The sequence below is a fragment of the Pseudonaja textilis genome, chromosome 2 (assembly GCF_049901715.1).
Source record: "Pseudonaja textilis isolate UNSWEBS1 chromosome 2, rPseTex1.2, whole genome shotgun sequence".
NCBI lineage: Eukaryota > Metazoa > Chordata > Lepidosauria > Squamata > Elapidae > Pseudonaja > Pseudonaja textilis.
The window spans coordinates 87,975,853-87,992,344 of NC_141991.1; the positions used below are offsets into that span (position 1 = coordinate 87,975,853).

Consider the following 16,492-nt stretch of genomic DNA (forward strand, 5'->3'; position numbering starts at 1 on the left):
AGTCAGGCTGGTGGCGACGGTTATGGCAGCGGGCAGGTCTGTGCGAGCGGCGCGGAGTTGCTTCAGCCCTTTGCTTCACTTGAATTACCCTCGGTTCCATTCCAACAGGTAGAGCCAGTCGCTCTTTTATCCATCGTCCTTGGGGCTTTCGGGCTGGTTCTCCTCCGTCGCCGCGGGACCAACGGGCTAGTCGCTTTTTTTCTTGCCGGCGGCTCATCTCCAACGCGCGGTCCCCTTTCTTGAGGTTGGAAGGGGCGGCGTGCAGCTCTATTTTGCCTGGTCTCTGTTTGCAGAGAGGGTCTTCCAAAGCGAAGCTCCTTGGGAGGAGGTTTCCATTTAAACCGTTTCCCTTTCGGTGCCCCTTGTGGCTCTCGGAGAAACACGAGGCGATGCGGGAGTCGCGGCTGCCGCCTCCCTCCCTCCCTCCTTCTGCTGTCTCCCAGATTCCCTCGCTGTGGTTGGCTCGCCTGTGCTCAGGAATGGCATCCAGCCTTAAGCAGCTAAGTGGAGGCAGTCCTGGTTCCCGGGTGCATCTTTTGCCAAGCGGTACCTTCCCAAGAATTTGGGCTCACTTGTGACTTTCCTCCTCTCCTCCGCAGAGAAAGGGAGAGGGGGGGTGGATATGCAGGCAGGCTTGCTGGACTTGGCGGTGGTTTGGGCGGCGCTGAAATGCTGCTTGGAGCCCCCTAAGGCGGCCTTTCTTAAGATGGATGCGAAGATCAGCCGTGAAAGAGAAAGGCCGCGTTCCGCCCTTCTTTCCAATCGGGTGAAAGAGCCATTTTTGGTCAGGGTTGGGGTGGGGAAGGAAGCGTGGGGGGCGACAGTGGTTTCGCGTGACTCCCTGCAGTATCCGAGCCAGAAGAAGTGAACGTATCTGACATCACTTTCCCACCCCGCCTGGCCTTTTCACCTTTCTTTCTCTTTAACTTCTCTCTCAGCACAGGCTTGTTTCTACCTGCACGCTTTTAAATGAGGTAATATTTTACAGCCCCCAAAAAAAAAAAAAAAAAACAATTTTCACGCTGCCTTGAAAGCAGGAGAAATCCCTGCAGAAGATATTTGGGTGAGGTGGTTGATTTGGGGGAGGAGAAGAGAAGGCTGGAGTTTCTCTACCACATTTCTGTTACAGTAATAGAGTTGTACAGCTGCTTCCAAGTTTTCTGAGCAACTTGCAAACCAAACACAATATTAAAATATAACAAATGGGTTGAAACTTGTTATATTAAGATATGAGCTTGTAAGAGACTAAGCTTTTGTTGCTATTCCAGTCTGTGGTATCTCTTTAATTGTATAAATTAAAATTGTTCAACATAAATATTTAAAATGACACTTGATTTCTAAGTACTAACATTAGAATAACATGGACAAAATGTCAACGAAGACTCAATCATCCAGGCCAAAGGTATCTAAAGGTTGAATCATAGCAACTGGACTAAACTTTGTTAATCTGAGATGTTTTATATCTCAGATGTTTCGTTGCTCATCCAAGCAACTTCATCGGTCAAAGCAAATTCTGCCTAACTAATTTTGCTTTAACTAGTGAAGTTGCTTGGATGAGCAGCAAAACATCTCAGATTAACAAAGTTTGGTCCAGGTGCCATGATTTAATCTTTAGATAACATGGACAGGGTGGGGCTTGAATGTCAGGACTCAGGCTGGAAACAGTAGATCTCTCTCAAACAGCTTTGAAACCCAAACTCATAATCAAAACCTTTAAAATACTGCTGATGATCAACATGATTTTTTAAAAGTTCCAATCATTGGGCTTAATTCTTTGGAATAGTTGAGTTTGTTCAGGTAGGTTGAGACACTATATATTTTCCAGCAACTCCGTTTTCTGCAATACCAACTACTATTGGCAAACAAGCTATGCATATTAATGTAGAGCATAATTTACAAATGAAACACATTTTAGGGGCTTTTGAGTACTGAGTTATAGTGCCATCCAATTATCTACAACAGTATCATATTGCCATAAAATTTGCTGATCCTTTTCCTGCCTCTATTCCCTCTGTTTCACCTGAGTTCCCTCCATACATAAAACTTAGCAGATTTTAAACATTTTGATGTCTTTAAATGATGTCAAAATAAGATGAGCATGCTGCTAAGGATGAATAAGGCCTATCTAGCTTATGGACCGAGCACTAGAATGGTAAAGGCAAGATCATGGAGCCATGGCAGAAAAAAAGATGTGGGGACATGTTTGTGTCATTGTTAATTACAAGTGGAGAAAATCCCATGAATTGTATGTATACACATAGTATATTTATATGTGCATTCTTGCCATGATTCTTGCCATATGGAATATTCTTCCCTCTCCCCCAAAATTAGATTGGGTCTATTCCTTTTGACATTCCAGAAATCCCTCAAGAATGGACCAGACCTTATGTCACCAGATCTGGGGCTACCAGGGACTTGGAAATATGTTTAGGTGATTCCATTGCTAAGAGACTCTTTTTATCCTCTCTTTGAGTAGTGTTTTTTCTTTTTATGATACTTTTTAATCTAGATTTTATATTTTTTTTGTTTCTATATGTTGTCTGATTGTTGTATGCTGCCTAGAGTTGTGGTTTGTGAGATAGCAGGCTATTCATATTTGAGAAACAAAAACTTCACAAAAGTTCTGTTCTCTGTGTTACGGACCCACAGATGAATAAACCAAAGTAGCAAAAAAAGCAAACTCCTTATCCTATATGTAAGTAAATGATTTCACAGCAAATTCTAAAGTTAAACATTGAACTTCCTTTTGAACTTAGTAAAGGATCGGCAAACACCCAGCATGTGATAGAGTTATGTCAATTGTACAAACATATATATTACAAAAGACATAGGCATTCCCCAGCAAGTTAGATTTCAACACCATTCTGAGGGTATGTTGTTCCACTTCAATGTTACTCTGAGGATGTTCACCCCAGGGTATCAAGTATACTATCTCTTGGAGATGACTATTGATCAAGTTAAAAAGTTTTCTTTCACTTACTCATCCCCACTATATGTTTGATGGCAGAATGCCTAAAGCAGGACTTCTAGAACCAAAGAAAATTCTTGGGACAGGTTCATAAAGAAGGAATCCACTGTTTAGATTTTAAACTTGGATTTTTAAAATTCAGAAGTTCAAAAATTTGCCATCCTTTATCGAAAACCCTAAACTAAATGGGTTGCTAATAATTAGAAGCATCCAGACAGAACAGCTGTATTGAATCAATGAAAGCTTTTGTATTGTTTTCAAAGATAGCCTCACAGAGAGCACTGTACAGGAATCTATTCTAGAATTGGAAGTGGTATAGTAATTAAAAACACAAGAGTGCTCACTGTGATTTAGTGTTTTGGAATTATCTGATTTGTTACTCTGACAAAATAATTCCTCAGACTCAGTTGAAAAAAAGTGGTTCTCCAGCTGTTGTCATTGAGGCAAGTCCCTTGCCCTTCTTCCTTCTTTTCTTGTGACTATGGTTCACACCCAAGGCCACAAATAAGTAATGCAATTTGAATATTTCAACATTTAGACAGGTTTTTCTAGGTTGACCAGGTAAAGACAAAGGACAGCTCTTTTACATATAAAGTATTTTTAGGATCTGGCCCTAAAGACTGAAGGTTGCTAACTTGAAATAGCAGGAAGTGTTATAAATTAAGGGGTATGTGTTGCACATTTACTGATCTGGTAAAAGAGAGTGCATGTCTAGACAGTGATTTGCTTGAAGTAAGCTTTTGGCAAAGGCTCATTCAAACTCACTGTCACGCAATAAACAGCATGTGCAGTTATGTTCAGATATAAACAACCGGTGAGAAAATGTAAGCATTTAAAGGGCAGCTTGTTTTAGAGAGGAGATTTATGAGCTGTTCTGAATGTTTGTGAACTTATTTTAAGCTTATGTCCTCTGAGTGGCTGGCTGCCTCACTAATCTAAGCCTCATTCAGGTGTTTGCCTGAACCTGTGAAGAAGAAATGTGGCTGCGTGCACAGTCCTGAGCTGTCCTTCTCCAGCCTTTCTACCTTCAATTGAGACAGCTGAAGGGGGCCTTTGTGCTAAGAATGGAGATTATTCAAAGGATCAGGAATCCTACTTACCTGCTATTAATTTGGCAGGTAAGACTTCAAATTTTGTTGATTTAAAATTTGCCTTCTGGAAAAAGCAGAAAAAAATTAAAAAGCAAAATATTCCCTGGTGGTCTAGGTACTAACCAAGCTCCAACCCTAGTTAAATTCCCAAATCCAGATATAATCAACTCGATGGTTTCCTGATACTCAAATATTGCAATTTATTATAGACTCACCTTCTACCAAGCAGATGCATGTCCAACCTTTTGGCTTGCCTGGGCCGCATTGAATGAAGATGAATTGTCTTGGGCTGCATATCATGTTAAAGTTTATGATCTTGTGCAGTTGCATTACTAGCTGTCCAGGACCACATGCAGCCCATGGGCTGCGGAGTGGACACCCCTATACTAAACTAACCTTTTTTTTTTAGCATTTTTGTTTTTGAGAAATTGTCTTTCCCCTTAAAAACTGGCTGGAGAGGAGATAAAATTAACAAAATCCTAAAAGCTAAGGATTTTGTGTGCTGGAAGAGATTGCCTGGAAGTCTGAATTATATTCCACATTACAGTACATTCTTATTTATTAATGTTTAGCTTCACAAGCTCACTTGCTGCCATCCTTATTGCCCGAATTATTAGCATAACTTGTCTTTAATAAAAATCAGTTGCCCCTCTCAATTATTAACTGAATTGATTAAAATTAAATGTGAGTTTAGGCCAAGGGTCTTTAAACTTGGCAAGTTTAAGACTTGTGGACTTCAACTGTCAGATTCCTGAGCTAACATGACTGGAAGAGGAATTCTGGGAGTTGAAGTCCACAAGTCTTAAAGCTGTCAAGTTTGAAGACCCCTGGTTTAGGCAATATCTAAGCATTCAAAAGATCATTGGTAAACAAATTAGAATTCCAAATAACAGCACATTTAATTAAACGCCTGTGTGACTATTTGCCATAAAGATTCCCATGTTGCTGCAGCTTTAAATGTGGATTCAGAATCTTTTCATAACTGCTACACAAAGAAACAGTGGCAAAACTGAGTTTTCCTTGTTGAAAATGAAGTAATATCTTTTTGTTCACTCAGGTTTTGTATATTGAATTCTATCTTCTCAGAAAATTGGTATCTCTAAATTTGCTGCAATTACTCAGCTGAGTGAAATCACCTCTACTGAACAATAAAGTACATCATTGTCTGTTACATTACATGGGATGTTGATAGAATCCTTTGTAGAACAAGACATTTACATTTCTAAAATTCTAACAAGCATAGAAAATAGATGCCTGCTCTGTTTCCATTTTGTTGATCATATACACATCGTTAGCTCACAGTGTAATTGTAAATATTTCCTTGTGTTGTAAATCATAAGGAGTATAGGACTCTCTCCTTCCTTGTCAGGCAGTTGTTTTCTTACATTTTGTGCCTATGTCTTGAAGGTGCTAGACAGGGTGAAAAAACTATCATAGTAGATAATGTCTTATGCCCATGATAATCATAGAGTCCAACCGGTAAATCAGCAACATCTGAATCAATCCTTTTTCGTTTTGCAAAAAAAAGTGAACAAAAATACCCTTAAGTTATAGTACAATGCTACAGCTAGATTCCTTGATACAAATGAAAAGCTTTCTAGCTACCTCAGTTAATAAGTGAATCTTTATTTTTTAAAATAAATTTGAAATGGAAAGGCTTTTTGAAAATATATACTTCTCTACATTTTTGGCCTTTGTTGTTTCAGAGGTTTGCTCTTTGCCTTCAGTACTGCTGCACAACAAAAGAGCACGGGGGATGATTGTGGCCCAGAAGATCCTCAGAATGAACCTAGACAGATCCTAAGGGGAGAAAATTTAGAGCACAAGACCATCAAGCTAGAAGAACAACTCCGTGTCTTAACAGTGAGTAACTTTTTTTAATTTGACATCCAGAATAAGGGATCCACACTTCTAAATTTCTGTGCATTTTCTTAAAGTTTCAGCCCTTTAACTTAAATAAAATATATGTTTAATCTATAGGATCATATAGAGTATTTGTCATTGATTAAAGCAGGAATCCCCAAACTTGGCAACTTTATGACTTGTGGACTCATCTCCCAGAATTGAAGTTGAAGTCCACAAGTCTTAAAATTGCCAAGTTTGGAAACCTCTGGACTAAAGCTTAACAGTGCTGCATCTATCAAATTGCAACTGAAATTGAAGATAATTTAGAAGTACATTGTTCCAAATAAAAGAGCCAAAGACCAATTTGGCTACATCTGGCTTCTCATGACACATGAGAATGAATCCACTTGATATCTATTTTACTTTACCAGGATGCCAGTGGGAAAGATGAAGGATACTAAGAGATCCAAGAAGAAAGAATAGTTAACAAATTTACATCTTCTGCATGGGGAACCTTGATGATAGCAGTCTTAAATGTCTGAATTAATGATACTGAAAAAAGAAGGAAATAGTTTTATTGGCCCTAATGACCATGGAGCAGCCTGGGAATTTGGACAGCAGCTGTCTCTTCCATCCTTGACCAAGCTTCAATTATATGAACATTTGATGTTATCATAAATATGCAAGTGTAATATATTGGATACAATAGAAAAACCTAATGATGTGATAGCCCCTTAAAGTGACTAGATCAAAAACAGACTCACAAAATGATTAGAACTGTATTTTATTGAAATAAGCCATTATAACAGAAACTGGCAAGTCAGACTTGTTTTCCCTATGATACTAGAGGGAATTAGGGAGGAATCAGTTTGAGTCTCTTCCTAAAATGCTCTGGCTCTGAATAGTTTCTTCAAGGTCATCTCTGTGGTTCCCCACCTGATGACAGATATCTCTCAAGATTGTCTATAGTCGTAGCCAGATTTATGGCAACAGAACCCATCGTATTGGTAAGGTTATAGCCCAATAAGGCAGCAGAGAGTACTAATGCATCCTGATGGGATCATGACTGAAAGGATGACTCTTTGTACTCCTGCTTTCATTTTGCTATACAAGATGATGTGCAAAGGAAGTTAACCAAAGCACAGTTGACTCTAACAACCTTGGCACTAGAGACCCTAGCTTTAGGACTTGGTGGAGATTAGAGGAACACCAGTGGTACCTTTTAGAACATCTGGATATTTTAAGCTACTGGTCCAGAGTAGCTTCAACCTTGTGCCTGGAAGGTAAATAAGGTCAGTTGCTGAACATGGACCTTCCATATTTGTGGTAAAACCATCTCGATCACTAGATAACCTGGTCCAAGAATAGTAATACAAAAAATAGAAACTTGTGACATGTAAACAAAAGTTCTTGAAATATTGGGTTTCCTACAGATTGGAGAGGGAGAGCTATGCTGCACAGACAGGCATCTGCTTAAAGTACTTGTTGGTTGGTTTTTGATGAGCAAAGGGCACTGCTTATTTGGAAGATGGCTTTTTCTCTCTTATTCGCAGGTTGGTTATACATGTGTTTCATGACCAAGTAATTCTGTGACTAGATCTTTCCATCATTCTGAAGATCAGCTCCAGATTCCATTATGCATTAGAGATTGTGCTTCTCAACATCAGTCCATATCCAGCCAAGCCTATAAAACAAACCTGATTCTGAATAAATAGGTGCAGGGCTCTTAAGAATCTTACCTTTGGAGAACAAAAATACTAATACTTTTATCACCTACAAAATTTGTTACTCTACATTTGGCATTCAAGTTGGAAAACGCATTGCCGCGGCGCATACAGCCAGCAAGAGTCAGCCTTCCTTCCTTCATGGCAATTCTGTAAGAGACCCAGCTATCCAGGTGGAACTAGTGGAACTTTATAAGACGCTATAAAATAAATTCAACTTATTTGATGGTATCAGTTGTAAATGGGAATACTGCTGCAATATGTTCTTTTCCTGTCAACTGTGTCTCCAGTGAGCAAGAATAGTAGTTGAGTTTTTTCTGATGGTCACTGGAAGATGGAACTGACAATCCCACCCTATATAGAATAGAAGATCCCAAGCAGGGTTGGGATACGAGCTACTCATCTTTCACCAACAGTTACACATTAATCTTCCATCTCTATGTGTCTTAACGATTTTGTTGTAGTGGAATATACAATATAGGAAGAATTGAACGATACTCAGCAGAAGTCAATACATGTGACTGAAGGGAAGGAATTTCCTTCATGGGACAAGAAGAAGTCTTAAATCCAGCTTCTAGCTAGAAGAAGCAGAGTTAACCTTTTCTTGTCCTGGCCATCTTCCAGTGACTTACTCCATGGTAAGTTCAACTGTTGTTATTGGGCAGTAAGTGAGGAAGAGATAGGCAGAGTGTAAAGTTTCCTTTGAGTCTAGCTTGACTCCTGGATGCTTACACGATACTTCCAAGGAAGTTTCTTGGCATGAGGAAGAAGCTGCCTTTTAGGATTATTATTTTATTTTATTATTTTAACTTTTTATTGTTTATATATTTATTGTATTAAACATTAAAATTCAGAAATTTAATTTATTTTACTTCAAGGGCCAGTGAAAAGGGTCTCTGAAAAGGTCATGTTTACCTATTTCTTGTTTATGATTATGGTGGTACGAGATAGTATAGATTAAAAACAAGTTTCAACTACTTCTTCCAAACTCCCTTCAGTTCTATACACCAAAGCCCAATTTGACCTTAGTATTGTGGTTGGTGGTTCTTGCTGCCACCACCTATCTTCCAGGGAGTGATTCCTCTAGGACCACACACACACACACCATCCCCAACTTGCCAGAAAGATAATGACCCCACAACCTGTATTATTTTACTGGCAAAGGAAAAAAATAAAGAATTTCTGTATCACCACTGGCTGCCTCTAGAGTATTGAGGCATGGGGGTCAAGTGAACTGTTCCTTCTCTGTCCTTTGTTTTAGGAAATCTTCTAAGTGTTAAATAAAAATTAAGCCTTGCTGTGAAACAAAAAAAAAAAAAGAGAAGGAAAGTCTCTTTAGATAGTCAGAAGGAAGCATTCAATGGTAAATGAAGAAGGGAAGGAAGGAAGGAAGGAAGATCAAATCTCAGGTAGCAACTTAGGAGGAACTTTATAGCAAAGGTAATGCTATTCTCCTATTTAGAGCTAATTGCTACAAGGAGAGTCCAAATTGCAAACAACACAGAATTACTGAACTTGTGCAAAGGGGAAAAAAACACCAGAGAAAGTAAATTATATTAAAAAAATATATCCAATCAAAATAATTCATTTTATGCAGAATTTCTAGCTGAATCTGTTGCTTGCTTCCTAAGACAAGCTTATGCTTGAAGCTAAAGTTCCCTTCTTGCTTATCTGGATTTTTTTTCAACTTCTTGCAGATTGTTTAAAGCCTTTAGAGGTGTTTGCTTTATTTTAGCTACAATACTCAGCTATTTCCTACCTACAGCTTTTAAAAGAACTAAAGCCTGGAGAAGGAACAGTTATGGGGGGAAACCTAGAGAAAGGATTGTGGGGAATATATTTTGTTACATGGTAAAATAAGCACCTGTCCTCATCAGAAGGATCCTTTTTAATCCCAGGCCATGGTTTCCCTATCTGGGAATTAAACTGTCAAGCATGTAAATGCCAATCTTGTAAATGTCAATCTTGTAAATGCATCCCTCCTGGAGAAGTGGAGATTGATATCAAGATAATATTTACTAATGTGGCTTCTACATCAGTCTATTTTTTTCAGTAAATAACTCTATTGTCTGAGTATGTTGTCTCTCCAACCTGTATTAAATATTTGCAGTGATACGGAAATCCTCTAACCCTGTTACTTGGATTAAAATTCTTTAATCTGACTCTGCTTCTTCTCTGCATGTAGGAACGATACCAAAGAGCCCTAATGGATTCTGAAAATGTCAGGCGTAGAACACAAAAATTTGTTGAGGATGCTAAGATTTTTGGTAAGTAAACAAACAGGCCAATGTTGTGCCAGAGTTTGTTGCAGTGCTACCTGTATATCTCCAGTGGTATTTCTTATGACTACACACATTGAAAATGATTCCTAAGAAACGTTTTGCATCTCATATGAGTCCAGCACCTCTTCTCTTCATTAAAGGAGTCCAGCAATGTTTTAAGTTCTGTGTGAGCCTGAAAAAAGATACCACTAGTTTAGATAATCCATCCTTAAAGTTAAGGTGACTCATAATATTTATTACACAACAGTTTACAGTGAACAACAGTGTCAAGTGAACAAAAACAAAACACACAGCAAAGCAACTTAATTGATAAAAATTAAAGCTGTAGTGAAAACATCTCAATGAAATGTAGTGGTTAAGGTATTGGAGTAGAAGTATAGAGGCCTACATTAAAATTTCCTGTCAGCTGTGGGAGCCTGTTGGGTAACTTAGGGCCACTTACCCTCTTGCAGCCAAAGCCACCTATTGGTACTAGAAAAATAGAAGAGAGTGGTGTGTTCGCAGTCCCGCGTGCCTGAATGAAAGGCAGGTTAAAAATGTAATAATTGATCATTTGGGGATCAAAGTCAGTAATAGCCTATGAAACACAATTTTATTGCTCCGTATTAGTAAATAAAACGAAGTATAAAATAATTGGGTTAACTCATTAGTGACCTGAAGATGAAAATAGAATGAGACCTCAAAAGAAGATAGTTGCTATGACTGAACAGTTTTTTTACAGGTTAAAAGAAATATATTCTAGTGATGCAAACGTATATAATATCTGGATGGTACAATTTGGTGGAAGCATCAAACCAAATCAGTGTAAATACTGTTGTCCCTGAGGCCCAGGCTCAGGAAGTCCTTCTACTTTAGATAATCCAAGATCCCAAAATGTTTTTATCCTCCTGAAATATTATCATCCTGATTTTTTTTGCCAATCTTTGTGCCTGCAGGCATCCAGAGCTTTTGTAGAGATCTGGTAGAAGTAGCAGATATCCTGAAGACAACTTTGGAGATTGTTGTAGATGATGATGATGACCCAACTCTGACCCTGAATAAGATCTGTGAAGGCCTGACTCTTATAGAAGTCAAACTACAGAGCGTCTTTACCAAGCACGGTCTGCAAAAAATGAACCCCATTGGTGGCAGATATGACCCCTATGACCACGAAATTGTTTGTCATGTGCCGGCAGAAGATATGCAACCGGGCACTGTGGCTTTAGTGACTGTGGATGGTTACAAACTTCATGGCCGCACTATCAGACATGCACATGTCGGGGTGGCAGTAGAATCTCAAGAATGTGATGAACCTGAATCTTAGCAATTGGGGTCCTGTGAACTTATTTTGTTTTGTCCACATCATCACTGCTGCTTTATTTATTAAGCCACACCGGTATGACTTGCTGGTCTCTCAGGATTGGCATGATCATTTGTCCTTCCTTTTCAAGCTGTTATTATTCAATGTTAGTTTTTCCTGTTGTGTAAAGATATTTTTTCGGTTGTTTCACAAATGTTTTCTTTTCTAACTGTTAATGTTACGCCTGCATTAAAAGGAATGTAGGATTCATTCCAACAAGGCACAGACCTATTGAAAAGTCAGTCAGTAAAATTCCACTGATTTCAATAGGTCTGTTCAAGGGTGACTAAAACTGGATCCTGTTCTCTGAAAAAAGGCTGTCCTCCGAGATTTATTTTTAATTTGCTTGTTAATCACACTATGTTCCCATCTTCCTTTTTTATAATCTGTGGTATACATTTCATCTGAGCTTTATTTACAGTAACCCAGAGTCATTCTTATATCAGTCTGGATTTTTTTTCCATTTATGTATTTATTCATGTGTTCTTTGAGACATTCTCCTTAAACAATACAAGATGATTTTAATGTTTATTTTTTCACCTTTAAATATGTGGACAATGGTAGCTCTGTGGTTCTTTTACAATCAGCCAAGTACGTGTTTTGGAGAAGATTCAAGGCACCACTTAAGTTCAAGACTTACTTCCTTCTGAGCGCAATTTTAACAATTCTGGGGCATTTGTAACCCAAGCATGCATGTGCCAAGTCTTGAAGCTTCAACACTTTTCTTTTTGAATGTTTTCTAGATCTCAAAATTTCCCTGAGTGCTTTGGCCAGTAAAATATTTTCACTCCTAAATTACTTCTGAAAATGCATACGTAAATATAATATTTTGTTTTCTTGAACTTTTCAAGAAGCTTCTTTCAAGGAGAGATATGATACCTGTCTGTCTTACAAGAATAATTTGGCTAGTTAAAAATTGAAGATGAACATCTCTTTGGGGTACTGAACGGATTATTAAGCCCAGCCAAATAATTTGTTTTCCTCTTAAATTGATTTTGAATTTGGTCTTCCACATTATGATCTAGCTATCCCATCAAACCCATAAATTCACCATCAAGATTTTCCATATTTCATAAATTGGCTTAATGCAATAAAAGTTCCTCTAGAGTCTAAACCTTTTATTTTAAGCCTAGATTTTAAAGTGGGAAAAATCAGTACTTAGTATAAAACACGTGTCTTACATGGAGCAGGTCAGTTCATAATATTTCAAATTGTTGCGTCTCTCACAATAAGATCCTTGTTGTGAAGGATCTTCCCTTGGTACTATGTACTGTACTATCTAACAATGACTGGATTAGATGAACTAGTAAACAGCAATATAAGAATGATTCATGGACTGTTAATTCTGCAAATAATCTGCTGCCATTTTCCAGCACAGCCTAACATATTATCACCAGTGATGGTAAGGGATGAATAGTATTAGCCTTTTTTTTTTTTTTTTTGGGGTGGGTGTTCAATTTTGGGATAATGAATATGCAGATGTTAAAGAAGAGAAATATTAATTTAGAAATGATTAGATGTCCTCTGTTTTATGTTTTAGTTTTTTAAAAAATAAAAATAAAATAGTTACAGAATCACTGAGTAAATTTAATTCAGGATCAAACCTGAGAGTGTGAGCTTTGACAAATGGAAGCCTGCTTTATGGAGCTATTCAACTCAGAATAAGCCCATATAGTGCAGCAAAACACAACTGAGGTGGAAGCTGTAATGAAGTATGTTATTGAATCTCTGCTGCTTTGATAAAACAGTCTTTTCTTAGAGAATCACTCTTGAACAGCAAGCAGATATGAAAAAAATCAGCTATCCGATAGGGGAAACTAGGGGAAACTAGGTGAAAGGTTTTTTTTTACCAGGATGTAATGATGTACATTAGATCAAGAAACCAACTTCCTTTATTAAGATACAGCAACAGAATTTTGCAATCCTGATTGTGCTTTACCTCCTCTCTCTTATAACGAGTAAATCAGGGAAGAGCCCGCCTCCTGAATGTTTTCTTCCTGCCCAGGACTTCAGAATGCAAAATGCTTCAGCCTCCATTTGCTTATGTGACAACAAAAGAAGTGATGAAGTTAAGAAATGAAATAGTTGAATCCTTTGGTCAGCCATGTGATAGATCCAGATATAATATAAATTTGCCATACTTTGGCATATATTTCTGACCCTCCCTCCCTCCCTCCCAAACCATACAATGACATAGCCTGAGATGGAAAGGGGGAAAAAAAGAATGGATTTCTACATAGGAAAACTAAATGCATCTACTAAAAACAGGACAATACTTCTAATCCCGCTATTTTTATTTCATTGAAACAGCAAGTGATTGCACCCAATTGCCCTTGATTGATATACAAAACCTAAGAAGGGACACACCATGAATATTTGGGTGGGAGGTCAAAATAATTCCAGTTGTCAGCCAGATTGGGACGTTGGGCAAAGGCTCTGAAAGGAGGCGATTGACAACTCATTTCCTTAATGTTGCTAGGAAATGAAGTCACGGAGTCATCGGAAATCAAGATTAATTTATAGGGGTACTGTTAGTCTTCCAGCAGAATTGACATAGGGCAGGGGGTGTCCAACTGATGGCCTGTGGCCAGGTCCATCACACGCAGGCCACGCCCACCCCAACTCCACGAAGGGAAAAGCCGCGATACATCATGTGACGAGGGGTGGGATTCTACCAGTTCGGCCTGGTTCTATAGAACCGGTAGCTCCTAAGAGCAGCTGACACTGAACTGGTTCACTGCGACAATATCTTCTGTTTCGCCCACTCGTCTGCCCAGGCTCTAGGCTGTGCTTTATTCCCTGCTTTTTCCTCCTCCGCTGCTTCGCGCGGCACAGCCGAGTGCCCCTCCTCAGCAGAAGGTGAATGCTTGCTGGAGCCAGTAATTTATAAATAGTGTGCATGCACGCACGTTCACTGAACCAGTTGTTATGCCGGTAGGATCCCACTCCAGCATGTGATGCTGCAAGTTTGACACCCATGATGTAGGGAATGCGCATGCACAAGTTGTTTAGAACAAGCAAAATAATCGTTATGGAGTGCCAGAGAAATGCATGGAGTAAACACAGTGCAAAGTATGAAAGAAACATGAATGACTGGGATGGGAAGGGGAGGAGAAAATACACTTAAGAGAATGATAGTTACAAATAATGTAATTAAAGAACCATTCTAAAGCAAGGGGCAGAGAAATGCACAATGATATTGATAAAAATGAATTGTTTTGGAAGTGGTGGGGGGAAGGAGTCTTAGCAGAGTGAATACAATTTAAATGAAGGCATTAGGGAAGAAATGGTAAACAGAAGACTGCTCTGCAATGGAACGAAGGACCAGCAAATAGATTGGCTCTTCATCATACCTCTTTGGTCAAGGAGAGGATTTGAAATTGCACACAAGCGCCCAAGTCGATGGTCTTTGATGGGTTTAGAGCAGGGGTCTTCAAACTTGACAGCTTTAAGATTTGTCGACTTCACCTTCCAGAATTCTTCCTCCAGTCATGTTAGCTCAGGAATTCTGGGAGTTGAAGGCCATAAGTCTTACACTTGCCAAGTTTGAAGACCCTTGGTTTAGAACATTGGGAGAGAAGGAAATAGCCATGTTGCTCCAATCATGGCTCACACCTTTAAAAGACTGCTGGGTTCACATACTTTTCTAATCATTTTCAGAAATTGCTTGTTAGCTGCTTTTCTGTTGTTAGGAGCATTTGGCTCAGATGTGATGCACAAAGTGGGTTTCCTTTGATCCTTAGCTAAAGAAGTTTTAACTAGAGGTTAATTCAGGGCAGCTTTATATAGGGAGGTGCCAGGCAGATTTCTGTTTTTCAACATAATTGAATGTATGCATGTGTGAGAAGGAAAACAACTGTATAATTGCTGATTGAGAAAAAAAGGGTGATAAAATTAATGGGCTTGAATTGTGGAATGCTTTGTGCAAATAAGGAGGGAAAAGTTGGTTGCTGATTGTGATAAGAAAGGAGTATGATGGAAAGAAGTGTGCTTGAAAAGAAAGCATGCATGAGAACGTTTAGCAAATAGCTCAACAGAGTAAGGCACCATTGTGCGATATTCTTTCATTTATTCAGGAATGCTTGTGGAGATATCTGAAGTGTGTGGGTTGCGGGAGTAAATATGTGTGTACTTTGGTATCCAGATAACACAGTGCTCTTTGCTGAGAGCCCAAATGATCTGCCCAAAGTTGGATGCAATTAGGAACATCTAACTGAAAATTAGTTTATGGAAGACCAAGGTCATTGAGTAAACAGTGAAAAATTAGAGCAAAGAGATACATTTGTGTATCTTGTTTGAATGTTTCCAAAGATGGGGCGATGAATCTATAAATTTTTAAATGCTGGCAGAAGGAGACTGCATGGCATATGGTTTGATATGTCTTCCAAAAAAATAAAAATGACCATGCATAAAAGCATACTTTAGCCCACTTAATTCTGTGGAAGTGAGCTGAATATACAGAGGAGGAGAAAGGGAAGTTGGATGGACAAGAGAATGACATAACAGTGAATGCTGCTGCTATAAATAAGATGTAGTTTCCTTTTCTTATGCAATGCCTTCATCTATATGCATCCTTTTTTGCACTTGTGTAATGTTGTTTACTTAAAAGGAAATACAGTCATGGCTATATATACACGTAGCTACGTGTCTATAGAGGTTACTTATATTCCACTTTTCAAGATATAAATCCTACAAAACAGCTCACAAATAAATCTGTTTTTGTAATTTGTGATTATATAGATAAGTTTCCTGATTTTTTTTAAAAAATAACCAGTTCCAGGACAAAAGCAAAAGCCCTAATGGTGTCAGAGGGAGATCTTAATCCCCCGCCCCCCACTTCCTTACTGGCTTTGTCCATCCAGTAGACTTATCTAGGAGTTTGATACATGAACATCTAACTATAAACTGTACAGGTTGTGTCGTATGTGGCCAGAACAAGCTTGGTTAATTTCTAGTTCAGCACATTGTGGTTCAGTGTGTTGTGCATATCTAGCCCATTCACTCTAGTATACCTAGCTAGATGGCTTTGCATGGGAGACTTAAAGTTGGTATAATATCTCTTGAGTCAAGCTCAATTCTGGTGACCACATGGCCATATCTATGCTGGGTTTTGTTCTGTTTTTGCAGCAACATAGGGGCGAATTGCTTCATCTGTTTTTGGGATTTCATGCAGCTTTACGAATTTCCAGCTCTCGTGTGTAAGTACTAATCAGCTCTAACTCAACTTACTACAGGTAGTCCTC

The 16,492-nt window shown here is 38.6% G+C and overlaps 1 protein-coding gene and 1 long non-coding RNA gene across 2 annotated transcripts in view; one reads left to right on the plus strand and one right to left on the minus strand.

Annotated features, from left to right (window-relative positions):
* Nucleotides 1-12,574, plus strand: GRPEL2 (GrpE like 2, mitochondrial). Its single transcript, XM_026696368.2, has 4 exons — nt 1-108; nt 5,766-5,922; nt 9,814-9,895; nt 10,846-12,574. Exons 1-4 carry the CDS (start codon nt 23-25, stop codon nt 11,211-11,213), a joined length of 693 nt encoding a protein of 230 aa, XP_026552153.1. The 5' UTR covers nt 1-22; the 3' UTR covers nt 11,214-12,574.
* Nucleotides 9,855-16,492, minus strand: part of LOC148126957 (uncharacterized) — a 9,318-nt gene continuing 2,680 nt past the window's right edge. The window contains exon 2 of the long non-coding RNA XR_015741763.1: nt 9,855-10,082. This is a non-coding gene — a long non-coding RNA (uncharacterized LOC148126957). The remainder of the gene's footprint in view (nt 10,083-16,492) is intronic.

Coding starts and splice junctions, on each gene's coding strand:
- GRPEL2 (XM_026696368.2), top strand. CDS start 23: ATGGCAGCGGGCAGGTCTGTGCGAGCGGCGCGGAGTTGCTTCAGCCCT. Junction 5,923..9,813: donor AACAACTCCGTGTCTTAACA/GTGAGTAACTTT, acceptor CTCTGCATGTAG/GAACGATACCAAAGAGCCCT. Junction 9,896..10,845: donor TGAGGATGCTAAGATTTTTG/GTAAGTAAACAA, acceptor TTGTGCCTGCAG/GCATCCAGAGCTTTTGTAGA.